The sequence below is a fragment of the Carassius gibelio genome, chromosome B14 (genome assembly GCF_023724105.1).
Source record: "Carassius gibelio isolate Cgi1373 ecotype wild population from Czech Republic chromosome B14, carGib1.2-hapl.c, whole genome shotgun sequence".
Taxonomy (NCBI): Eukaryota; Metazoa; Chordata; class Actinopteri; order Cypriniformes; family Cyprinidae; genus Carassius; species Carassius gibelio.
This window is the reverse complement of record NC_068409.1, coordinates 25,478,425-25,505,982: the sequence shown is the minus strand read 5'-3', so window position 1 is coordinate 25,505,982 and position 27,558 is coordinate 25,478,425. Positions and strand designations below refer to the sequence as shown.

Sequence of the window (27,558 nt, the reverse complement as noted above, 5' to 3'; positions counted from 1 at the left end):
AAACTATTTATATAGTGACAGAGATATGCATATAAAATAAATCCTGTGAGGAAATATCCCACAAATTGCTCTGATATGATGACAGAAATGTAAGACCTTGACATTTCAGTCGAGTATTAATATTATGGTATGCAGACCAAATGTTTTATCATTTCGGTGTTATATTCCTTGATTATAAATGTATAACCTTAATTTTAAAGAACATAAGTAGGGCACTGACTTCACAAGATCCACAAATTCCCTTGCGCGTTCCCGCAGCCCCGCTGACGTCACGCGCGAACCCCTCCCCTGCCCGCGGCGGCGCGCTTTAGCGAGGTCTCGCTCCTCTCTTCAGATCAGCAGAATCTGTTCATCTGGAGACGGACAAGATGGCGAAGTGAGTGGGTTGCGCTTTGAAAAGAAAGCAGCGACTCACACAATTCTTTCAACGTTAAAACGTCGGTTCACTTGATGTACGTTCGAATAAACTGGAAAGCCCGTATTTAAGAAGAAAAGTCGCCCCTCAAAGCGAGGTGTTTTGAAGAGAGCGTCGAGGACACCGACTCCTCAGTGTCCTTTCAGGCTAAGCTGCTAGTCAGCTAATCTGGGAATTGCTCAAGAGGAAAAAAGCCTCAGGGGAAGTAGTCTTGTTTTTTTTTTTTACTTAAATGTAGAGACAACTAATCTTCTCTTGAAACCAATGTCTGTTATTATCTCAATTTCGTCGTTGTGAGTTGTTCAGGACACAGCTAGTGAGGAAGAACCGCTTTTAGGCTAGCTAGCATTGTTTCTACTGGACTGAAGAAGAGAGAGAGCAGCCTGAAAACCTCACCCGTTCACACAGTTTCAGAGTACTTCTCGGATTTTAGGACATGGCCAGCAGCAGTGGCTCTAAAGCCGAGTTCATAGTCGGTGGGAAATACAAGCTTGTTCGGAAAATCGGATCTGGATCCTTTGGTGACATTTATTTGGCAATCAACATCACAAATGGAGAGGTAAAGATGAAATTGATGTTTAATTAATGTACTGAATGACTTGGCTAAAACGTTTGAGGGGTCAATCTGATGACAAGGATACAATTCGTTTGGTCATCGAAAAATAAACGTTAGTTCATGTAACATTAGCTTTGAAAGTTTGGCATATTGTAATATTTGGTTGACTTGAGTGTTACAATTTTGGGGAGATCAGTCAACAATGTTAATGCAGATTTGAATAGAAATGAATGATTCCCCCAAAGAATAAAGGATGGTATACTCTCAAATATTAATCAGATAAATTAAACAATAATCTTAATTTTGAATATTTTCAGGAGGTAGCTGTGAAATTGGAATCGCAGAAAGCCAGACACCCTCAACTTCTGTATGAAAGCAAGTTGTACAAAATTCTCCAGGGAGGAGTCGGAATCCCACACATCAGGTGAGTACAGATGTCTGATTATTAAACGGAAAATTATAATGGATTTTGATGTAGATGGTGATGCGTTAACGTTAGCTGGACTAGTTTGAGCTGGATTATAGATTAGCGTGAGATCGAAAGCAACGGGTCGAGTACAAAGTACACGCCACCTACGCACGATACTTCTCTTAATAGATCATCAATTTATTATATACCTGTATGAGAATGGGATGATCTAATAAATATAACGTTATATGATTTTACACCTATGATAAGAGTCGACCGGCTAACTAACAGTTAGCCAGTTCGTTAGCGTTTCTATGAGTCGCGTGAATGAACAGCGTTTTTAAATGTCTTTAATCACGTTCCGTGTTCTCTGTGATCTAGTATAAGGTGCTGTGATGAATCGGGTTTGATCACGAAGTGTGTGTTTGTGCGTTGCTGAGTAATGAGTAAGGAGCGAGTGGGAAATGGCCGCTGCTCTTTTGTTGTGTTTGTTCAACATGTCCTCCCTCTCGATCAGAAAATGGCGGATGAGGGAAAACAAGTTTGAGGGCCTGGTGATACTGCTGCTCTCTTCTCAAGGTGACTGAGCAATGCGAGCGCTGCTATTCGTGTCAAAACATCTTTAAAGAGTCGTTTGTTCTATAATATAATCTGTAATTGTGTACAAGAGCTAACAATTGACAAGGAAGCTTCAATAACTGATTCTATATGCACATTTAAATAAAACGTAGTCGCTGTTTTGGTTTCACACGGAAAAGGGAGAGTTTTTCACGTATGTTTTTTGATTTGGATGTTATCATTGAATTATATGTAACGTCATACGTTTTACAGTCTGATTGCAGAAGTTGTCTACTGGATAAAGTATTTGTTAAATTAGTGTAGAATTTGTATTTGCTACTTCCTCGTAGTTTCTTTAAAAAAAGTTATTGATGTTGTGCAGTATGTGCCAATTTTGACCATTATCCTGGGATATTTATTTACCTGGGGTGGTGTATGACTTCGAGTGTAAACCATTTTATCTAAAAGTTACATGGTAGGTAGTTTGATGTTAGAAGGTTGCAACCCAAGACTTTTACATGCTATATACATAGAAGTTGTTAAATAAAAAAATATAAGTAATATTTCAAATATGTTTAAGTTTAATTAACTTGAAGATGTGATAGATAAGTCTTTATCTGCTTTCAGATTTTTTTTATTTTTTATTATTCATATTATGAACCTCCACTCTTGGCTGTATATACATGTAATACAGTGGTGACTATATATTAAAAATGAACTTTAATGCAGATTTCAAATTGGTAAGAGGTAGCGGATTGGTTTATTTAAAAAAAGAATTGATGTTCAAATCAATGTACTACATATTACAGACAGCAGATAGTGATCTTTAATACCATTTTTTAAGTGAAAATGAAGTTTTCTATTAATATTTATATTAACATTTATTTTGCAATAATGAGTCACATTAACCAACTTGTGTCCAACCTGCATAGAGAAATGTTATGTCCTTGCGTGAGATTCCAGATTGCTTGTATTTCAGTTGAAATGACTGGAATTTTGCACTATTTCAGTGGTAAATCTGACCACCTAAAGTAGCAATAAATGCTTCTTCAGCCATGATTTTTATTTCTCATTATTTGCTCATTTTATCGTAGGTTGTAATGTATCATTTAGTAAACTAATCCAGCTTTTAGAAGGTTTTATTAGGGTGTCGATTTCTATTGCATCTCATGCTGACAGCAGCTTGGCTGATTATAAATCTGAACTCTTAGACCGTAGCTTGTTAATTAACCCTGTGCAGTTTAAGGCTGGGACACACCAAGCCGACTTCAAAGAACTAGTGGCAACGAAAGCTGACAGTGTTGCCGTCTATCGTCAAACCACAAAGCTGCGCTCAAACACACTGCATTCATAATTCAAAATTAGAAACCAAAAACATACACAAGATAAACGCACATTCATGGAACATAATTCAAAGCAGTGCTTGCTTACCATTGTAAATCAGTAATGTTGGTAACTTGGATAATTTTAAAGGTCCCATGGCATAAAATTTTCACCTTCTGAGGTTTTTTTTAACATTAATATGAGTTCCCCTAGCCTGTATATGGTCCCCAAGTTTCTAGAAATTTTAATCCGTGTAAATTGAGATTTTGCTATCTTTTTTGCCTTTGAGAAAATGGAAGCTCAACCAGGCTCTTGAATCTCCTCCTTGTGACGTTATAAGGAGAAATGTTACCTCCCCTTTTTCTGCTTTGCCCGCCCAAATATTTACATATAATTCAGTCGCAATGTCAGCACAGGCGTTACAAACAGACTTTTATGATATGTATTCGACAGCACTGCCACAAACTGTGAGTAACAGTGTTCATTAATGCCTGATCTGGGATCAGTGATTTCTGATGTGTAGCTAATTCAAGTTCACACCTACTTTTTCTAAATCGCTTAATACTGTTTATGCATCTGTAAATCAACAATAATCACTTTTTCTTTAATTTTTGGGCTATGACTTGAACATCCAATCAGAGCTTTCACTCGTGCCACCGACGAATGAAACACACCAAACAAACTAGCCCCTCGTCGGCCTTGAGAGATAGGTAACTCCTGTCATGGATGTATGGTTTTACCAAACACTTTAAGGACCAGACCAGATTCAACGTTTAGTTTAAATTAAAAGTATATCAAATTAAACTCCTTTCTAGTTTAACTCCTACTGCTTTTAAGCTAAGTGTACTTCACGTTCTACACAATGACTGGATTGAATGCAGAAAAACGTTTTTGAATGACTACCTACTTAACTACCTTTCTTTGTTTTAAAAAAACTGTGAATTTCTCATAATTGTGAGCCACTTTGGCTTAAACTTGTTTTTATTGAATGAATTGAAGTTTCCAGTGGAAAGGATGTGTAAAAGTACGGGTTTCAGTTGCTGGTTACTAGAGCTGGGAAAACCTGCCATACAAGCTCTCCCTCCCCCACACTCCTTAAAACCACTCACTGCCTTTGCTAATCTAAGAAAAGAGCTTTGTGTGCTCTTCAAAGTCTTTTATGTAAGCTCAATCACCGTATATTGTCTACTCACGTTATATAAAAATATGTATACTTTTACACTGACACCTCTGTGATTTAAATACAAGTCAGTTTAGTAAAGTTAACATGTTCAGGCAAACTACACTGTTTTGTTCAGCGTTCCCCTTAGTTTTGCTTTGAAAAGAGGAAATGGGTGTCCCACAGAGAGGCCGTAGTTTCCGTAAGCAAGAGATTGCTGTTGATATGAATTTCTGTAAGCATTGTGAATTTGAGTATGCTTGTAAAACAGGTTCATGTTAGGCCTGTATATTTACATTAGAAAGAAAATGAAATCACGATCAATAAAATTCATCTTTGCAATGCAGAGGAAACATAAGTTGCATCTGAAGTGGCACTTAGATGTATACTGTTTAGTAGAGAACATGTACACTTAACCTGCAAATACAAATGCATGAATAATGTTTTGATATATTAATCATAAAATGTTAAATATTGTTATTGAACCAAATAATTTAAACGGTGATTAATTCAGGAACGAAACACCCATCATGTTGCTCAGAGAGGCAAAATAGAATTGAGGCAGTGTTTGGAATTATTGTAGTAGTCGAAATAGAGCAAAACCAGGCAATATGGTGTCTAAAACGTAAGTCTCTTAATTAACTACTTGAACTGTTGAAAATAAAAATCAATATTACATTTGTAATCACGGTAATTTTTGAAGAAAACCGGCACTCTGTGTGAAATTAACTATATGAAATTATATAAATGTATACATTTTCTGTCCAGTATTTTGAATTTTGTGATCATTCTAAATTCACTTTGTTGACTTGTAAAGAATGCTCTTTAAATGCGCACTCATAGATGTAGGTTTTTGCATAATACTAGTGGCAAATCGCATGTCATTAAAACAAATTGATATTGCAGACTATATATATATATATTGCACACCCCTAGTTGTTAAGACTTGCACACCTGTGAACTTACATGAAAAGGCCTAAAACTAAATATCCCAAAAAGTTTCCCTTTTTATATCAGCTTTTTGAATGGATGTGATTGCTTCTGCAATATAACCATCACAAGGATAAAGAGCCAGTTTGTGGCTCAAAGTACATTTTCTATTGTCATTGTGAAATGGTAGATGTTGGTTTGCTGGCACACATGACTGAATGAACACTAGACTGCTGCTGCACCTTGTGTCTCCACAATACCTCTTTGTTTAGGAGACTTTCTAGCATGATGGTTGCTTGGAGACTGCTCTAGCAATGTGTTCACTAAATGTGCAACTCTTCTGAACCTCAACCTGCTAAGTTGTGTATCGGAGTTCTGGTTGTCTAAGTTGCAGTATTTGTTAGAGCCCCTTAGTTGATTTTGTACATGCCATAAGCATACTCTAAACTCTACTTTTTTGGGGGTCCTTAAGGGGGTTAACCACTCTGGAAGAATGTGTCTAAAGTGAATGGTTAAAGTCTAATCTGACACAGACTATATAGTTGTTACTGCTGACTCTAAACGCAGTCATGTCACTAAGCTGGATATATTGGATGCCATTGCCAGCAGGGTGTGCCTTGTAACTCCAGCACTTCCTTAACTGATAAGATTCATGCTTTAATGGCTCAATATAACTTAGTTATGCTAAATTTTAATGTTTTAACTAATTTGTTTGTGGAAAAACCTCATCTTGTAAACCGGAGCAAAGTGTCATTTATCAATTAATCGATTTAAAGTATCTTTTCTTTTTGAGGGAAGCACAGCTTTCATCGTTCTCTTGCTTTTCTAATAATTGTCAGGCAGTTTTGAGTTGTCATATGTTGGTGTTCATGAATCGTGATGCTGTTTTTCAGGTGGTATGGCCAAGAAAAGGACTATAATGTTCTAGTGATGGACCTGCTGGGGCCAAGTCTGGAGGATCTCTTTAACTTCTGTTCCCGCAGATTCACAATGAAAACTGTCCTAATGCTTGCAGACCAGGTAATCAATGGTTAATTCAGGCTTTTTATAGCAAAAATATGATGGTCCTGTGGCACTGTCTTAACCTGGTTCTTTTGCTTCCACAGATGATCAGCAGAATCGAGTATGTGCACACAAAAAATTTCATCCACAGAGATATCAAGCCAGACAACTTTTTAATGGGTATTGGCCGTCACTGTAATAAGGTAAACTCCTACTATTTCTTTATTTATGTGAGAGACAGTCAAGATTTTAAAGTGACATGGAGGATTGACTGAATAAAATTGATCACTAAGCAGATCACTAAGGTTTCTTGTTACACCGAGATTCACATGGACGAACACTGGCTTGAGAGCCTGTTATATAGTTACGTTTGATGTTGCTCTGCTGATTTGGGATGGCTGGGTTTGACAAAGATGATTTGGTGGGAAATCATAGGAGCAGATAATTAAAACTGCATTGAGTCCTTAGACACAATGTTTACAGCTTAACTTGGCAGTGGTTTGACAACACCTCACGGTTGGGCTGTGGACATCTGTGGACATGGATTGTATGTCTTTCACTCCTCAAATGGAACTTGTGCATGATATGTGACTTGTGGTTGTTTTTTTTATTTATTTATTTTATTTTTTTCTCTCCCTTTCGACAAAGAGCCTTCGAAGTGCTTTGCACAGTTTTATTTCTCTATTCAAATGTACAGAAGTTGCCTGATTTGTATTTCGTTTCGGATAACTCTTAATTTTGAGCCTTTGCAGACAGGCAACATTTGGCAAAGTTAAAGCATCATGTGCAAAATAATACAGTGACTTACAAGTACAAGCTCTGATGGTCGTCTAACAGTTCAGATCAGTTTCCACTACAAATTCTGGTACTTTGTAGTACTTCAGTGAAGCCTGTATTACCATTTTTGGCAGTGCTGTCTGGAATAAATGTTTACCATTGTGTGTCTGTGTGAATGCCAGCCTCAAGCTTTTATTTTGATACATACACATGGAATTGTCACCTTTTTCAAAAAAATTCTGGATGCACACGCTCTGCTTTGGATGTGTAGCTGTCGACATCCACCCTGGAAAAGAAACGTAGTTAAGAAAGTGCAGTAAACTCAGCTGATGGGAAAATCTGATTTAGCTATTGCTTCGCAAACGCATTCTCTTTTGGTGAGGAATCAAAAGGCCTGTTCTTTTGCATTATTCACTGCTCTCTGCTTACATCTCTCATACAATCATTACCACTCTTGATCCAGCCCCTGTTAAAACCTTTTTCAAGATTAACTATCTTAACTTGGTGAAAGAGTAAAGCATGTGGATATCTTGACCCAGAATGGTGCAGGCCAACAAGTGACATCAGTTCCACACGAGAGTAAGTCTAAAAATGGAATTGTTTGAGAGGTAATTGCTAATGCTTCATGCAATGATATTTTCCTAGAATAACTTAGAAAGATGAGGTCCAAAAATTCCTTAATTTAAAAGAACAAAATTTTGCAGCGTACTTTAAGCCTGACATATTCTCCTCACACAGTCCCCCACTCTCGTGTCACATTGCGAATAACAGTACTCTGCTCCGCACCATTGTTAACTAATGGCTTGTTTTGTTGCTTTTCCCTGGGCTGCTGTATTGAAATCTCCAATGTCACTTCCACCGAAGCTATCCCATCTTGTCTTTTGTAACTAAACTAAAACTGTTTTTGCAATAACATGCAGGTTAAGTCTTGCACATCTTAAACTGCATGCTTTTTTTGATGTTTTGTTCTTCAGAACTTCATCCCTACCTGATTTGGCCTTCCACACGCCAAAGTATTCTAGCCTCTTCCTTACTGTAGGTGGTCGAATAATCTGTCAAATATGAAATGCAGTATTAATCAATCACAGGACTTTTAAAGGGGTGGGGCTGAGTTTTGGTTCGTTGCATTTCTCAAAGCTTCTCATGCTTAATTTTAAAACGGGTGCCCATTATAGGGAATGGCCTTTAAAGTTTGCCCTTCTTAACCCTAGTTGTGCCATTTGTCTCGTTCACTTTGTGCTGTGGTGGACTTAACTGCTAAATACCATATGGCACAGCTATTGTTAAATAATGTTAAAGGAATGTTTATGGATAAAGCCTTGGCAAAGTCAAAAAAGAGAATCAGGCTTGGGAACAATTGGTATAGATGAGATAAAGATCACTGGGTTGGGCGGCCAGAGGTGCCATGTACAGTTTGCCTCTATGGCTCGAGAACTGATGAGGCAAACGTGCCCTGCATTATGTAGTCTGAAAAAACAACTATCGGCTAGTATCTGAGCCTGGGCTTATGGGAAGACGTCTGCCGTTAGCAGAGCCTCCTCTGAGTTTGAGCTAGGACGCTTGCTAGTGGATGAAGGATTGCCGTAGGCTTTCTCTTCCCCTCCCTCTGCTCTTCCTTGCGTTCTTTTTCTGAGCCTTGGTGTTGCCTGTCTGCGCTGGCCGTGTGCGGTTGTCAGCAATACTTTTGATGCACTGCACCCTCTATTGTCTGTTCAGTGTTTAGAATCTCCAGTGGGGAAGAGGAAAAGAAGCTTGGCTGTTAGTTCTTCTCAAGATCCATCTTTCTCAGGATTAAACCAGGTCTGAAACCACAACCACCACCTAATAATCGCCCCAAATTATTTTTATTTGTTTTATTTTATTATTATTATTTGCCTTTTGGGGTTCTCTTTCCCATTTAATTTTGATTTTCAACAGTTACCATTAATATTTGTTGGCATTAAACCAGACACACATGCTAAACATAACTAGAGATTTAACTCCTAATCCAGATTGAAGGGATCTCTGTACAGGCGGGTGAAGAACTTGATACTTCGGGACGAAGTAGCTCATTGTTTTCAGTCCTAGTCAATACTAAAATTATTCTTTCATAACATGATTTTCTCGTCTTTTTTATTTATTTATTTTTTTGCTTTTTTTTTGTAGCTAGAATTGCCATATTTAGTGTAAGAGAATGAACTGTTTTCTATTTAGGAGTTGTTACAGATAGACAAAGCCCAGTGCTCTACTGTTATTTGTGATCAAGTACTTTCTGATGGAATAATTTGATTGGCCAAGTTAAACTGCATTGGGTGCTTGTTCTTGTTGCAGAATTGATCTTTCAGTTTATCAGCAGCACTTCATGGTACTGAAGCTTGTTTTCTTGGAACATGCTGTCAGAATGTTGCTAGCCTGCAACCAATTGCACAAGCCACGTGAAAACCATGGCCTGGTATTAACAGGGTTGACCTCTTGAACACTGGCCTTCAAAATTTTTTGCATGTTCTTGTCTTGAGATGTGCTCATCTTTATTTCAATGTTAAGTTTAGCGAAATACAATTAGATATAACATTTGGTACTCCGCTCCTGGAGTCAAAGATTGTTGGCATCTCCGCTATTGTAGTCATCTTCAGAGCACTGTCAGGAAGTTAAAATGGCAAAATATTAAATGTTTGCGTGGGTTTTTACAGTGATGGCCAAGTACTTGCACCTCCAGCTATTTCAGAGGAGAATGGCTCTTACATAATTTGAAAATGTTTAAATCAGTTTGGCCAGAAAAACACTTTTTACTTAATGCTTTTTCTTTATCGTTAAAGATTGTGTTTTCTTGATACTTTTAAGTCTAAACGGTTTTCCATTCCTGGGAGGTGCTCTTTGAGGCATCTTTGCCTCAGTGTGTTGTTTTCCAGGTGTTTTTTTTTTTTTTTTTTACACTTTTTCAAGTTGAACAAGGTAAATCATAATTATTTAAATGCATTTCTAGTAAGCTTTGGTTGTAGCTCTTTTCTCCTGACTTGACCTTTTTAATAGAATGGTCTAAGTGGAATTGCATGGTTGGTGTAACTAATTGTCTTGACAAGAGGAAATACGTTTCAAATCCCTGGTTGAGCCAAGCAAACAGAGGCACGGCTGAGTGGATATGTTACAATATGGCTGCTGCCTTAGTGAATAAGCAGTTGGTTGAGGCACTCTCGCTGGGTTGGCCTGTGTGTGTGTGTGTGTGTGTGTGTGTGTGTGGGGGACAGGATCTGAGTGGCTTTCCACTAATGAGAATATTTCAGTCAATGACAGGCTCTTAGAGCTGACTCCAACATCTCTGCTTGGATAAAGGGTGTATTTCCTTTCCCAGTAGGCTTCATTTGCGTTGTAGACTCTGACCCCATTGCTTCATTGATTACAGCCGCTGATGTATTGTTTTTGTTCTGAGGTCCAGGTAATAGGTCAGAGAGCTCACAGGAGGAAGTTCGAAGAAAATGGAAAATGTATTTGAACTCAAGTGTGTTCTTGTTTAAAGTCAGTTCTAAAAATGAAATGTCTGTTTGTGCTTCTCTTTTTCAATTTATTTGTATAGTTGTTCCTCATCGACTTTGGTCTGGCCAAGAAATATCGAGACAACAGGACACGACAGCACATACCGTACAGAGAAGACAAAAATCTTACAGGCACAGCTCGCTATGCCAGCATCAACGCACACTTGGGCATCGAGCAGAGGTGAGCACTCCGGCACAGAATATTTATAAAATTTTTGCTCATTGTGCTGAAGTTGGTTACAAATTTTAGTCAAATTATTCTAATAATAGTATTTATAATGGTTTAAAATAAGCTATTTTGAAATAGTACAAAGGAAAAACATTTATTGGAAATGGGAATTTAAGAAATACCATTGTCAATTTATTTAATGTATACTTACAAAATTAATTTCTTAAACCGTACTAAGCCCTTAGCTTGTTGAAATCTTTTATAATGGCAAGTAGCATAACAAATGTATCATCGTGACATTTTGTAATCTTAAGTGATTGGACTCTGCTATCTTGCCCTTTACCTGTGGATTGGCATGTTGGTGGTCAGCAAGTTAATTGTGGATGGTTTACACAATCACATCAGCTCATGTTCTACGTGCTACTTTTGCATTTTAGATTATTTTCTTATAGATCTGCCCTCAAACTTGTTAAAAAGCCTTTCTTGATTTTTAATCTTATTTCATCTTAACAGTCGTCGAGATGACATGGAGTCACTAGGATACGTGCTGATGTACTTCAACAGAACCAGCCTGCCATGGCAGGGACTAAAGGTAGGAAGTACAGATAATGCAGGAGTTTATTTATAAAGCTGGATTTTAGATTTTAATGCCTGAGACAGGTTTGTTGAATGTACTTGTTTCTAAGACACTGATTTATAGTTTATAAGTGATATATACATTCATACATACATACATACATACATACACACACACACACACACACACACACACACATATATATATATATATTATAGTTTCATCTTGCATGCAGGTTATATTTAGTATGTACATTTGCTGTTATGTAATTAAAGCTCAATACTGCTCAATATTTATTACTGTGGAGGGAAGAACCAAAAAAGAATAAACGTAAAATTGCTAGGCAGTATGGAACAGGCCAACAGGTGGTGCCTAAAAAAGTGCTGTAAATCTTCTTTCAGCTGGGTTATTTATGGCCTCCAGCACTGTGGGATTGCACACTGATGGACAGCCAGTACCAGATCATAGTGTGCAACATTTCCATTTTTGCCCACAGGCTGCCACAAAGAAACAGAAGTATGAGAAGATTAGTGAGAAAAAGATGTCGACTCCTGTCGAGGTCTTGTGTAAGGTATGTGAATTTGTACATCCTCCCAGTAAGGCTCTTCAAAAGTCTGCACTCGTACATTGTATGCGCATACATGCCACAAAACCTCTGCTCAGTTTAAAGGTTGTGATGCTACAATTCTCGGCTTCCATTATAATTGTCATGTCCTGAACGTTCAATACTGCTAAAATAGACACTGGATATCAATATGACTAGAGATGCACCGATTCAAATGTATTTTTTTTTAAGTGTGACCTGCTAATACAGACTTTTGCCGATTCCAATTTTTTTCCTAAAAACGGTAACATACAAAACAAACGTATACGTTATTGCTATATATATATGTATATATGTATGTATATATATATATTATATATATAATTCAACATTACAGTTCCCCCAATCTGGACAAAGTTACAGATGTTCTCTGAAACTCTGAAAAAAAAATAAGAATAAAGGACTCTGTGACTAGAAAAGCGGTAGAAATAACAATTAACTGAAAAGGATTTGCTGTAACACGTCACTTTCCACTGTTTTGTATTGTAACTTATTTTTCCCCCACTGACATTATTAAATGTCATCTTTCACATCAAATTCTTACATTTTGTTTCAGTTAATTCAGTTAAAATAATAAACTATAGAGCTGCTACCTTTTCAAATCAAATCAGTATCATGAAACTCCATCTCTCCACTGCAGGAAACACAGACGCTGCAGTGAAGTGACATTAGATGTATTTACACAGACTGTTTGGTGAAGCTAAGGTGCCATAAAGGCATTTACACTGAAAAATTTCGAATGAATAAATATTTTTATTAGATGTAAATATTTTAAAAAATTTTAATGACTGGTTTAAATGAAACCAAACCAGTAGGTGGTGGCAAATGACTGTTTGAATGAGTCATTTAGTCCTTTATTCAACAAATTCATTCAAATGACTGATTCGGAAACGAGGCAAGTGACTACTGTCTTTATGAGTGGGTTACTGAAACATTGACTTAACTCAATTTGCTAAACATGGATTTCTTCAGTAACGAGAAACCGCTTTGCTCAGTCACAAAACAGTTCTGCTGTAGCTTTGATTGGAACTATTTTCATCAGCGAAATTCAGCATAAACAGTCAACATTGTGTCTAAAATGTAAGGCTATTAATTAACGACACACTGCAGTCGTGTTGAAACCTTTTGGTAGTGTAATGTTGCGTACCTAAATCATATTATTTCCTCTTTTTTTTTTTTTTTTTTACTATCGCAGTATGCATCTGTGTGTTGTTTCGCTCATTTGTTTTGATTTTTGAAGTCTCTCACACACTCGCTTAGGCTGTGTGAGACTCATCTGACATGACAAATACATTATCAGTCGCAGTAAGTGTGACGTCAAAACAGACTCGGAATAGGAAGACTGACTTTCCCACTGGACTCACCGGTTCAGCCCAGTCATGTGGAAAACTGGCTAATTCTGGTCCCTGGCCGGTCAATCGGTGCATCTTTAAATATGATGCTTGACCATTTTTACATAGCTTTTGTGTGTATGTGTGTGTGCTTATTAAGAATATAAATGCTTAAATGTCGTTTGTCAGCAAATTATGTACAAACATCCAGTAGCTTATAAGAAACTCCATGCTTTTCTGTTCTAGCCTACTTGACTGTAATTTCAGACAGACTTCCTTACTAGCTTCCTGCTAGTAGTGCTGGTTATTCATTATAATAGAAAGATTGTTTTTTCTTTTTGTTAATTTCCTTTTAAAGGGGTCCTCTTATGCTCTCTTACAAAGTCGTGATTTTGTTTTGGGGGTGTAATAGAACAGGCAGGTTGTTCGAAAAACACATTATTTTTCACATTTTACATTACAACACTTCTCTCCCCAGTCTGGCATGAATTGCTAAAATAGTCCCTGTATCAAATAAAGACCCGCCTTCTGGAATACGAGATGTGCTGTGATTGGTTAGCTGGGCTAGTGTGTGTTGTGATTGACAGCACTCAGCACCTGGTCGGGAAATGTCCTGCCTCTTACCAAAGCTTCCTGCTGCAAGCTTCAGTGTAAATATTGCCTCAAAATAAAATCAGTTTGACCGTGCTTGCAGCTCAACCAGGTCTCGTCCCATTCGTCGATCTTTGTGATATCACAAATCCCAGAAAATCTGTTGTAGTCCAAACGAGTCCTTCGTTGTAGTTTTTGTAAAGTGATTTCTGTTAAATAAAATATCTCCTTTTGATTTGGACTTTGAGCTTTGTAACTTTGCAGATCTTTTTTTTTTATGCTCAAACAGCAACATTACTTAAGTTGAAAAAGTGAAAACGCATTATAGCAGCCTTTTCAGAAATGGCCGGTCAGGTTGACATGACATTTATAGAGCTTAGTAGTTTTCTTTCATAATATGTATTTGACTCTTTCTCCAGGGGTTCCCAGCAGAGTTTGCCATGTACCTGAACTACTGTCGTGGGTTGCGGTTTGAAGAGGCACCTGACTACATGTACCTGCGTCAGCTTTTCCGCATTCTTTTCAGGTGCCTGACAATTTATTGCATTGCCTCAACACTCCTTTTTGGCCCAGAACAGAGACACTCCCTAGTCACAACTGAGGTCATATTTTCAAGTAGAAAGTCTTTCCAGTTGTGGACTCCTTGATTATTTCTTTACTTGTAAATTAATTTGGTTGTTATGGGTATACTCACTCTCGCTTGATCGCTTCCAGGACTCTGAACCACCAGTATGACTACACATTTGACTGGACCATGCTGAAGCAGAAAGCAGCACAGCAAGCAGCCTCCTCAGGGGGACAGGGGCAACCGGCACAAACCCCCACAGGCAAGCAAACTGACAAACCCAAGAGTAACATGAAAGGTTAGTAGCAAACAGCCAAGCGACGTTTTCAGCGCAAAACAGAGACACCAATTGTTCACATTTGTAAAAACAAAAGTGGATTTGGATCATTTGCACCCCAAAAGATTCATGAAATGCAAAGAAACGGTGTTAGTTCAAGGATGCACCCCACTCCAAATAAATAAATAAATAAATAATTCAATTGGTATGTCTTTCAAAAGCAAATACGTCCTTGGGAAATTTGACTACTAACTTTGTACCAAAAAATGTACATTCTTCTCTGGGACGAAGGGTTGGCTTCATAATCTTTTCTGTGAATGTCAGATAACATCCCTCAAATTAACCCCTTTCTAAATGGGATGCTCTATTTGACACATATCTCCCAATCATTGTTCCTGGATCTAACACTTGTTAGTCTTGATTATATTGGTCTCTTCAGTACAAACATTGATTCGTGGAAGTGATTTCTAACCACAAACTAACCAAGATCATGTCATTTACACATTTCTTAATTGACTCTTACTGTACTTTTCTATATGTTTGGTGTTGAGGGACATGTGATGTTGTTCTATGTTCATGTGATGACTCAACAGTGATATTTTTTTTGTGATTTCTAGTTGTGGATCTGCTTTCCAGCTAAAGGCGTAGCCCATTCTAGGTATATGGATTTGGAGTTGGACTTGGAGCGCTTTTATTTTTCATCCCATCATATTATATTTCCTGTTGGTGATTTTAAAAGGGATGTTAATGAGCATATAGAGTCTGTTTGGCTCTACATTAGTGATAAGTAGCCTTTGTCAGGTGGTGTAGGCTTTAATGTGGTCTAAATCTGTTGTGCATCTAATGCAGAGTAGGCTTGACACTTGCAAGAGCACAGTTAAGTGGAAAGGCTGCTGTCACTCTTCCACTGCTCTGTCCTTTAGTTCCCTGGACTAAACAAGTATTCAGTTTGTGTGTTTGACTATTAATGCTATACATCTCTGGTTTTAAAGATCAATATCATTCTACCTAGGAGTAACCTTTAGTGCTTAATAGTCCTAAATGTCACATCTGCAGTCTGATTAAACTACTTTATCCCTACAGGATTTATAAAATAGCCCTGTTTGTAGGTTGTGTATATTGGAATATATTCCAGAATAGAGTAGACATTTCTGGCAGTTCTGATACTTAGATACGTATCATTCTTTAATTATCTATATCAGGGTTCCTCAAAATATCTAATGCGAAGTAGAGTTCAGCTCCAACCCTGATCAAGTCACCTGCCTGTGATTTTTCTAACATCCCAAATACATTGATTGGCATTAGTTGGCATGCTCAGGTGTGTTTGATCAGGGTTAGTGCTAAACTCTGCAGGAAAGTGGATCTCGAGGTCTAGATTTGAGGGTCCGTGATCTATATTACGAAATGAATGGATTTTTTTATTTTTATCTGTAGGCAGAAATGGCCACAGGACTTGGAGGTTTAATATAATAACTTTGCTGTCAACACACGCAGGCAGTTTTTTTTTTTTTTTTTCAGCTAAGCTTTGTGATCTATTTCCTCTATGACGTTATACATGGCTTTTAGAGTAGTTTTTTTCTCAATCCCATGGTACAAGTCATGTTCTTTGTTGATAAATGCTGGCTGAAAAGCAGGAAGACTGTTTTACACTGAAGGTACATCCTGAATTAAGGCAGAGAACAACTGCTGTTAAAAGTGGCAGGGCTAAGAATAGCATTTGCTGATGAGGTGGTATTGGCCTGATCCTTTGTTCATGCTGTTTTAGTTTGATCACCATGTACCTTGCTTAGAAATATAATTGTCACATTTGGATTGCGATAATTCCATCCGTCAAAAGATTTATGCTTCTTACAGGCTTGAGAAACTGAGACCGGCTTGAGATTACTGTCCCTTTAAGATTCCTTTTTGGCTGAATTGCTGCAGCCAAGAATTTAAGTGGTGACGCTCAGTAGTGTTTGAGCTTGAAAGAACTTTATTTGCAGGGGATTGTTGGTTTCTTGGTTACCGGCGTAACTTTGTTAGTTCTGCAACAATGAAGGCCTGGAGCTTGTGCTACTGTATTATTGTGAGATTTGTCCAGAGAGTGCTGCGTCAGCATACTTCCTCACGCTCAATAAATGGAGACTTGTCAAGCATTTAATTTTCTTCCCTTCCCCTCGTCTTTTTTCACTCCTCAAATGTTCCATTAGTGTCTATAGAAATGTCAAGGCTGCAGTAGCTAAATGTAACTGTACTCTGCAAGTAGTAGCAGCTTGAACCTAACAATCAGGTTACTTGGCAACTGGTTTGAATCATCTGTCCATTGTGGATTACTTCTAAATGACACAAGCATGAATGGGCAGCAACTCTGCTTTGGAATCTTGCATTTCAAAGCACATCTCTTTCTGTAGCTTCTAAAAGCCTGAATAGGATTTTTATGAGGAAACTAGTAAATATTATGTTTTCCAAGTAATATCAATTTATAATTTTTTTTAAAAGATTAATTTTGAAACTGCAGTCTTAAAACAACTCTTTAGATTGTATTCCCTGTCCATATTATACAGTTTGATCATTGTGCACTGTTTGCCTGAGGCAAAAGCACATTGATTTTTAGAAGCAGACCACAGCTGAGAGTGCTGCACTGGAAACATTTCAAAATGCGTCACAGGTCTGTCAGTGTTTTTTTTTTTTTTTTTTTTTTTTTTTTAATGTTCAGGATTGTGATTGTACATGACTTGAAGCTCCTTGCAAGGTTAGCAATTACATTTTCAGATCAAATCTGTACCCGTCTCGTTTGTCAGTTTAATTCACATTATCTTAAAAGGATAGTTCACCTTGAAATTAAAATTGTCATTTACTTAGCTGTGTGACTTTCTTCTGTGGAACACTGATATATTTCTGAAAATATCTGTCCACCCAGCACTTTTTTTTTATTTATATTCTAAAAATATATACAAATAAACGCACACAATTTTTTAGTTTTTGGTCCATTTTATTGAAATTCAACTGGCTTCCAGTGTTTCCAATATTCTTCAGAGTAAGTCACAGAGGTTTTGAAGTGCATGAATTGAACTTTTTTTGGTGGACTATCCCTTTAACCGGTACCTTTTAGATGGTAATTGTGCTGATTTTAAGGTTGGTAGCATCATCTAGTATGTGTTTTAGTGAATAAAGTCATGCCCCTCATTTAGTTCTTGACATGAAGGATTCTTGAAGGGACAGCTGCTTCACTCTGAGCTGGTTTTATTTAACTGTGATCATGCAGCAGCTGAGTTGGTTTAAAGTGTCAGTCGGTTATAGAAGTGTAGGAGTAACCTGTATCAGTCATGGTTAAAGAAGCACCCCTTCAGCACTTATGCAGCCGCTCAGACTTTACTCGGGGGTAAACACTTAGCTTGGATTGTTGTGTGAAAGAGTTTATCCCCCCGTGAGTTTGATGCCATGAATGTTTTTCTGAGATTCTCTGCAGCAAGTCTCGACTTTACTGCAGAGAGGGGCTGATGACTTTGCACTTTCTCTCTTCCAGGACTGAATAATGCTTGGACTGGGTTGGCCGCTTTGATTACAGTTGCTCAACCCCGTTCAGATCTGTGCCACCAACTCTTAACCCTCTCCTCTCTATCTATCTGTCTCCCTGTCTTGCAGGTTTCTAAGCATTAAGACAATGTAATGAAGCAGAGCAGAGTGGTCGTAGCAGGATTTGCCTTCCAATCACACCCCGGCATCTAGGATCAAATTCACCAGAACCTGCCAGGCACTGTGGGCAACCTTTTTCCTGTTAAAGAACTTTTGTTCCATATACTATATATGTAATCGGTATATATAGATAAGATGCTCTGCATAAATCTATATATTGGTATGTATATACTATATCCACACAGAGAGCAGGCTTGGTTTGGAGTTGGAAGCTGTAGCCTTTTCTATTGTCCTGTCCCTTAAGACTTTTTGCCCCTCCTCCTATGAAACTGCAAACTGTAGAAAATGGGGATATAATTGTGCACATGCCAATATTTTCCCGAGTTTTCTCCTTCAGGAAAGCTGTTTGGGGTCCTTCCTGAATTCTTGGTTGCCCATCAGAGCAGTTTTGGCCCCTCTTTCCCTTCTCATCGTCCTCTCGTCACCAAGCGTGGCACGAACCCAGACACTCTTGTCAGAATGGAGACATCTGAGACACACTTTCATCCTTCAATATTTTTTCTTCCTTTACACGAGCAAATTGAAACATCTGAGATTCAATTTTTTTTTTTTTTTTTTAAATGTATCCAAATAATTAAAGGCAAACATTGGGATTTGTTTTTATTTTCTAAAAAGGTAATTATGATTCTGCCTGCTGATGTGCTAGAGAGCTTCTGATGTGAAGATTAAAAAAAAAAAAAAAAAAAAAAAAAAACATTCTAGTGACTACTAGGTTTCTCTATAGAACGCTGCATTAACTATATTGTACTTGATATTCTGAAGTCTAAAAAAATAAAAGAATAAACTCCACAGAAGCATATTCATTACAAATTAGGCATCACTCTGAACTAAACCTGTATGTTAAATGCTTAGATGAAAATTGTATGCATATGATCTGGGTTTTTTCTCTGGAAAATGTTCATGTTGATTGAGAACGTAACAATTCGTGCGATTAATTGCTATGATAGGCTCAATGTTCTGTTTTTGAGAGAAAAATGTGCTCACTCCACCCTTCCCATTACCATTTTTTATATGCATATATCTTTTTTTTTTTTTTTTAATCCGAAAAAAATATATATATACTTTTTCAGTTTTATAGAGTTGTCTTTCCCTGTATTGAATCGATCATTTTGGGGAAAGGGTTTTTTGTTGCTTCTTCCTGTGGTGAAGCAGATCCTCTTGTAAAATATCTCTGGGACTTTCTCTCTGCAACAGTTTTTCGCTGCTATTTGGTAGCGGTCTTTTGCTCATTTCCTTTTCTTTTTTTATTGCAAAGAAACATGGTTGGAAGGTTTCTTTTCTATATAGTTTTGGGTCTTGTGAGGCAAGAGCAATTAGATTTTTTTTTTTTTGTTTTCCACAGCCTTTAGCCATGACAAATGCACACCAGTAACCTGGCTTTCTTTTCCTTTTTGTTGTTTTCCTTGCCTCCAAATTGTCCCTCAGAACCAGCTATAAGTACTTTACAGCTGGACATTCTATAAAAGTGTAATTTATTCCCTTTTAGCATGTCAGAATAAATTAAAATGACTTCTCAGAAATGCTGTCCCAGTCTCACGTAATTTTACGAGAATGCACAAACTCCGATTACTGAGACCTCCCCCCCCCCCCTCATTTGTTCAGGTATCTGTCTCCAGTCTGCACATTTACTGTTGAAGTACCACACAACCAGGTGTCAAACTTATTTTGTTTTTGAAACTGAAAATTAAAATGAAATGCTTTAAAAATGAGAAGGCAAATGCTTGGTTCTCGAAAAAAAAAATGTAAAGCTTTGAATGACTGTCTCAAGTGTTTAAAGGGACATCTTTATGGAAATGATCTCAAGACATTGCTGTAATCCAGAAAAGTAGTTCTTTTGGGGGTGGTGGGTAGTTCTGTGTGCTCGTGGGGTTTCAAAATTCCAGGATTTATATCTGTAAATATTAAAATTGCTTCAAATGGCAGGTGTGGAAATTGGATCATTAATGCATTTGTGTTACTAACTATATAGTTTAATAAATCCTATGTTATTTTAGGGCAGCAGCTTTGTCAGACTTGTTACCGAGTCATCTGTAGGTGTTTCAAAATCAAAGCATAGTCACAACTTGCCTGTTATTAAATTAAGGAAATGACAAAGTGGTTTAAAATGTGCGGTGGATCGGTCTAAAGACTTAAATGGGACACTTCAAGGAAATGAAAGAAGGGGTGGGGTGGGGGGGAAGGGAGTGGGGTTCAGATCAACACATGGACAAAACAGCTGCTGCCTGTTGGGGGAGTGAATAGAAAGGCTCGTAGAACAAACCCTTTCCAACAAAAAGCGTCAGTATGTGTGGTTTAAACCCAAAACTTACATAGAACTGCCTAATATGATAATGTACGAGTTTGTATTCTACAAATACTCTTTTTAAACACAGTCTTTGTATAGCCTTTGGTGTTTTATTTAAAGACTGCCTTCATTCATAAAGTATGAATGACTTCTTGCCCACTGAAGGCCTCTCTTCCCTTTATGGAGTTGAGTCAGGCGTCACATGACCGCACGCTGTACTTCTGTAGCTGTGTAATGTAATCCATGCTACACTAATTTACCTCAGTTCCTCTATCTCTCTGAAGGCATCATGAAATCCATGTTTAAAAATATTACCTTTTTTTTTTTAGGGGTTGAATTTACTTAAGGAAACAATATAATTTAAAAATAATTAACTAAACATGTAGGGAGGGACAAATGATGTGCCTTGAAGGTTATCAAAGGTTTATTTATTTATTTATTTTACTTTTATGTCTATTCATTTAGCTTCTATTAGGACAATGATTATTGACTTTAAACATATTTATTGCATTATTATTTAACTTCATTCCTTTTTTTCTTTTCATGTGAAAAATGCTACAAAAGGTTTTCTGATGACAGTTTCCCAGTGCATCGTGGCCGAAAAATGTCACTATGATGTAATTTGGCCCAGAATATGCCCTTTTCGTTATCACAAATGATTAAGTATGTTCATTATTAACCATTTTTGATTTGCCTCTCATGAATTCTGTGCTTGTAAAGCAAATAATTTATATTCTTTATTTAACCTCAGGGTGACAACAAAGTTGCTACATTCATTCCACCTCATTCATGCTTTTTGGGATAAAATCTTTGGAGGAAGAAAAAAACCCTGTGATGTCTGAGGATTGAAAATGTCCGTGTGTCATGAGGTGAATGTACATCAGATTTAGGGTAATCTCATCCAAACAGCAGATTAATCTCTCTGAGCTACTGGATGAACTGGGAGTGGCCAATCCATATACAGTACGACACACGCCTCCGGTAGGGCATCTGCACATCAGTGAGAGAGCACACCCTAAGAATAAACACTCCTGCTTTTTAGCTACCGAGAATGACACATTGAATCAATACAAGATCCATTTTAGTTTATTCTGGATTTTCGTTGACATGGCAAGAAACTTTTATGTATAAGTCGCATATTTTAATGAGGGGCACAATAATGCAAAGCTTTTAATATTCTCACACCATCCATATATTTATACTATGGCTCATACACCCAACTGCGACAGCTCCGGGGATAGATAGATAGATAGATAGTTTTATATATATATATATATATATATATATATATATATATATATATATATATATATATATATATACACACACACACACACATATGCATATATAATGCTTACCCGTGAATCCTCCATAGTCAAACACACGCGCCTCCTTGTGGCATTAATGGGGCACTGCATCGGTTTCGATGAGCCTTTGTGACACACAGCCTGTGCAAAAGATCACCTTTCATCCTGTTGTTTCAGCGTCAGCTGGTGGGCTGGGTTCAGTAATTGTATGCTTACTACAAGGGGTAAATGAAAGCCAACCCATGTGAAATAATATCAGTGTGTTGTAACAGAGCTATCCGAGTCAGGGGATTGTGTTGCAGGTCTCCCCTGCCGCGCACTGTCTGTGTGTACCGGTAATTACTGGAAAGACTCAAGCTGTGGGAAAAGAAAGAATCCAAAAACCAAAGCAAACAGTGTAATACTTTTCTTTTACTTTAGGCGATACAGTTATTTAGTTATTTCATACAAAAAGTAAAGTTGTAAGTAGGTGCCGTTTTGGCAAACAAAATGGTAATGTTCATAACGAAATAAGGATTACGGGGTTCAAATATTTAATTAGTGCTTCTCATGAAACTGTAATGAAAAGTACCGAGGCACCTTTACACGTCCAGGCACACCCAGTGCTCTGGAAATGCCCCCAGCATGTGGTGTCATTCACCGTCTCACACATTTCCGACACACCCTGTTAAACTGGCATTTGCTTTGACGTTTCGCAATGCGCACTTAACACGCAGATAGTACAGTCTTTCAACTGCATTAATCCTAGAGCAGAATCCATCAGAGGACAATGCTGAATGAACGAGCGAGTGTGAATTATTCATGCTAAAGGTTTAGCCACTCCTCATACAGAAAACGAAAGGCCCGTGATGGTCCCTAGGCTTGTTTAATGACCTTAAGAATGGACCAGACTATCAAGTTTGTAAATTTTTGTTCACTTTTCATGACCTTGTGGTTAATCAGTGTAATTTGCATAATGACATGCGATTTAAATTCCAGAGTATCTGCAGTGACTAGCATCAGGCCCACTATGTTGTTAAAAAGATAGCAAAAAATGGTTAATAAGTGAAGCTAGTAAAACACCACAGTTCCCAAAGCACTCAAACGACATTTGACTGGTTGTCAAAAGTCTCTTGAGTGGGTAAGATGTATATTGTTGCAAAAAATGCAGAGATTATGTAATTCTTTAAAGTTTTACTTCCTGGGATGTTTTTTAAATATTTTTGGCATGTTTCAGGTCGGCTTCCTAAAAATGAAAATTCATTTGAAAGAATGCTGAGGAACATTCAAACCTATCCACCTTGTTTTTTCCCGTAAGAGCGGATGAGACCATTTGTAAATTATTGTGTCCGTTTCATTAGCTTCCAGCTATTTGTATCTTTACAAAACAGTTTGTTTTGGTGCTTGACATTGCAAAATGATGTCTCACAATATTATTTAATGTATTATCTCATTTATGATCATAATTGTTTGTAGTGCAAACAGTTTTACTGTTTACCGCACTGTTACTGTGTTTGGTATTTCCCTACAGCCGCTAACAAACCGGAAGTCTCACATGTTAACAAAAAAACGGCTTACTGAACATGTTTGGACATATGGAAACGGTTATTTTCTTAGTTCCTAGTTCCTTGTTGAGTTAAAAGTAAGTTGAAACAATGTTGCAGGAACATAATGCTAACAGTAAAATATTTGACAGTTTTACATTCTGGAAATGTTGCAAATAAGCATTCCTATGAATGTTGAGTTGTTAAAAAAAAAGCTAACTGAAAGACTGTTGCAGGAACACTATGATAACCATCAAATAACATTTTATTAAAATAATGTTAACTAGACATATATATTTTGAGTTACACTAAGAAACACTAAGAAAACTGGACCAGTTTATTTTTTTTTTATAATATAAAAAAAACTATAATATAATGTTTGAAAAAATGTACATTTGCTTGCTGATTAATTGCCTCATAATCTAACAGTGTTTTTATTTTTATTTTCCCTGTAATGTGTCACTAGAAACACACACAGAGAAACACACTCAATACTTCCTGTCTTACCCAGCACATGGCGGACAGTGTGGCAAATCACAGGAATTCTTCTCACTCCAAATGGAATGGCAGTGTGTGGTCTTGGTTAAGCAGATGGCTAAAGACGTTTGGCCTTGGAAACGTTGGCATTTGAATGAGAAAAATGGAGGGAAAAGGAAGAACACACCTTGGCATGCCAGGTGTGCCATGAGCAGATTAATCAGTTGTGTGCGTCACATTTCCACAGCATTACCAGCCATGCAAGTCCTTCCACCCTGTAGATCTCTTACTCTGCGTCATTATGTGCAAGTCTGAGCCAGAATGGAGAGATTTGTTTTACATGTAGGTCAGAGTTTGTACTAGCATTTACAGTCAACTTTATTTAATCACATTTCAGGGCATTTTATACAAAAATGGGTCGTATAAAAGCTCCACCTTCAAAATCTTTCCATAACCTGATTAAATGTTTGAGTTTGATTCAATTCAGGCATTCCATCGAACTCATGTCTAAACATGTTACTGCACTCTTTGCTGAACTATATGATCACAATAACTATTTCTAAAACAGCATTTTTATTATTCCTCTAATGCTCTTAGACACGTGCACTAGCCTATTGTGATTTTCATGTTTGAACAGAGAATCATGACTCGGACTTTTATTGCTAAACTGCAGTCCTCAAACAAAAGACACGAGCAGCATGTTTACAGGGCATTTTTACAGTTGCAAATAGACACATTGCAAACCAAACTGCAAATAACATATATATAAAAAAATACAAGTATTGTAATTATACACATAATTAGTAAATTCCTAACACTGTTTTTCATCTAAATGAATTAATGAATGAAATAAAAATGTTACAATGGATCTTACAAAAACATCATGTTTTTTTTCCTATATATACATATATATATATATATATATATGAACTACTAAAAAAGGCATATGTTTACTCCTTTTCTCATAAAGATTTTTTTAGCACATATTAACAATTTAGATAAACGTAAATGAGGATAAACTTCAGAATGGTGTAATGAATATATATATATATATATATATATATGTTTTATTTTAGCTAGTTTCCAAAGTAACATCTCATTTTAATTTAGTTTAAGTTTATGTATGCTAAAATAGCACTGCCCCAAATAATAGTATTTGTATTAATTATTACATTAATAGCAAATATACCCAGCAAGTTCACTTTATTGTGCCAGAAAGAAACAACATAAAAGGCACTACATAATACGAATACAATCATATGAATAAATTATTTTGCCTCCTGTGTTTTGTTATGGCAAAGTGTTTTGACCTCTATTGTTGTTTCTGGTTATGTAGCTTTACCTTATGCAGATGTACTGCGACCCAAAATAACACAGATGTAGAAAAATTCAGAAATGTTTGATTCGGCCTTGAAGCTATTCTATCCTGTCACTTATTTACCATCTTGTCGTCTGAAGCACACACAGCTGTCTTTGTATCAATGTCTCTGCCAATGTGGATTCAGAGGATCAGAATCACCACCAGGCAGCTTTTGGGCTGAACGTGACACGGTGCAACTCAGCACAGATCCTCGTGCCTTTCCCTCGCATGTAAGCAAACCATATAAACATTTATGCCACTGATCTCTATCAGGAGACCTTGATAAGAGTAAGATGATAAGTGTGAGAGTAGTTTTGAATTTCAATTGCTTTGCAGTTTCTTGTTTACTATTATTTAAATGTATATAATTGTCAGAGGGCAAAATGTGTGGATCTTTTTCCTTCACACAGTGTCACACATTTCAGTGGCAGCACTGGCAAACAGTAGAAGAAATCTCACATAAATGTATGAGCATCAACCGCCCACTTAATCCTGAATGACTCACTGCACATAGGTGCCTAAGCATCTGTATACAGGCGCTCGCTCAAATCTGTGTACAGTACAGCAGTATTATAAAACAATATCAAAATACATTATTTAATGAATGATCTCTTTGATTAGGCTACCTGTTCATATTTTCTTTCTTGTTCACATTTACCATACATGGTCTTATAGTAGGACTGCTGTGATAACTGAATTGTAAAACCTTATATAGTTCCAGTCACACTTAAGGAAATTTCCTGTAATCTGAGTCACCACGTGTTGGCTGCGGCTTCTCTTTGAAATGCCTTTCCATGTAAACTGCGCCCCCCTGTGGACATTGTGTTCGATGCTCTGTACATTTTCACTAATAGGTGGCGCTGTTTTCTCATGTCATGTAAGTAAAGGCTTTACAATATCTTGCAAAGCAGTATGAACAGTTTTTTATATAGGGATATATTACAAAGTCAGTATCAACACTTTTTGATGAAAAAAACAACAAATTCAACACTTTCAGATGAGTAAACATTAGTTTTAATAAAACATTGAAGGAGGTCAAGATCAGTTCATGTATCTTTATAAATTTAAAAGTATTTAAATCTGTAAATTAATTAAAATATAATATATAGCATCTTCATCTTTAAAATATAACAATCTTCATCTTCAATATAACATATGGCATATATGTCAATACATGTTACACTTTTTTAAATGTTAAAATGGAGTATAACCAGTGATCACATTCCAAAATATTATTCGATAAATTCAGTTGTCCAGCCCCACCCCCAAGAACAGTATTTCCAGGAATCCCCCTTATGATTGCCCAAGGGATTCCTGGGAAAACTGGACCCCGGGGATGGGGAAATGATGGATTGCATTGACAGAAGACTGGCAACAATAGAAGCCCATTTAATCCTAGAAATACTAACACCTGGTCTACCAAATGAAGCTAATGTTAAACAACAATGGTTAGGCTACTGCTTATTATAAGTGAGTATTTTATTCAATAAAAATCTCAAATTTGTAAATTAAAAGTGTATTGCCCTTCCTCCCGAGCTACAGTGCTTCATCTCAGACTCCCAGTTGACCAGAGATGCAGCACTGCACCTTGGGTCTGAGGACTGGAGGGCGAATGAATCATGCAGGACTCCTTTTGTGTTTTCCATCTTACCATCTTTGATCATTGTTGATTACATGGGAGGTGACTCAGTCTCAAATAAAGAACCAGAGGTTAGTTTGTCACGAGCCAGCCGGTCTGACCTGCAGCTATTAAACCTAAAGATCAGGGGAAGAAGATGAAAATTCAATTACACATGGATAGATGGTATTTATTTTCTATTTTCTCCCTTTCTGGACAAAAACACTGACGGAAGTTGATGGATGTTTTTGTGGGGGAAGTGTTGAGGGTGTACAGGAAATGGCTTTGACCTACATGCCCTGATCTCCCTATATAAACCTATCAGCTTTTCCTTCCTATTCCAGTCTTGATCCTATGTTTTGTAATATGTCACCCGGGATAACGGAAAGCCTTTATGTAGTGATTCAGACAGAAATAAGCTTGCCAGCCTGACAGCGGGATATTTAGCATGAGCTCTTGCCTCTGAAGGTGGCCGTCACCCAAGAAAAACCTTGGAGCTGCGGGACTCCAATTCATTAAACAAACAACTGCACACTCGCTCTGACTTCCAGCACTTTCCTGC

At 37.2% G+C, this 27,558-nt stretch overlaps 1 protein-coding gene and 1 long non-coding RNA gene across 6 annotated transcripts; both read left to right on the top strand.

Moving 5' to 3' along the window:
• Positions 1-318: 318 nt before the first annotated feature.
• On the top strand, positions 319-19,947 carry LOC127971561 (casein kinase I). Of its 5 annotated transcripts, none has more exons than XM_052574650.1 (11): positions 326-974; positions 1,289-1,395; positions 6,244-6,370; positions 6,457-6,555; positions 8,846-8,929; positions 10,680-10,819; positions 11,321-11,399; positions 11,881-11,955; positions 14,330-14,436; positions 14,625-14,773; positions 18,377-19,947. In XM_052574650.1, exons 1-11 carry the CDS (start codon positions 852-854, stop codon positions 18,382-18,384), a joined length of 1,098 nt encoding a protein of 365 aa, XP_052430610.1. In that variant the 5' UTR covers positions 326-851; the 3' UTR covers positions 18,385-19,947. The 5 variants fall into 5 exon arrangements, with proteins under 5 accessions (XP_052430615.1, XP_052430610.1, XP_052430611.1 ...); XM_052574653.1 differs by having other exon boundaries at positions 327-974; positions 14,625-14,737; XM_052574655.1 differs by lacking the exon at positions 8,846-8,929 and having other exon boundaries at positions 319-974; positions 14,625-14,737.
• A 2,143-nt stretch (positions 19,948-22,090) lies between these two features.
• On the top strand, positions 22,091-24,472 carry LOC127971562 (uncharacterized). The gene is made up of 2 exons (XR_008156874.1): positions 22,091-23,639; positions 24,008-24,472. It is a non-coding gene; the product is annotated as an uncharacterized LOC127971562 (long non-coding RNA).
• The last annotated feature ends 3,086 nt before the right edge of the window (positions 24,473-27,558 follow it).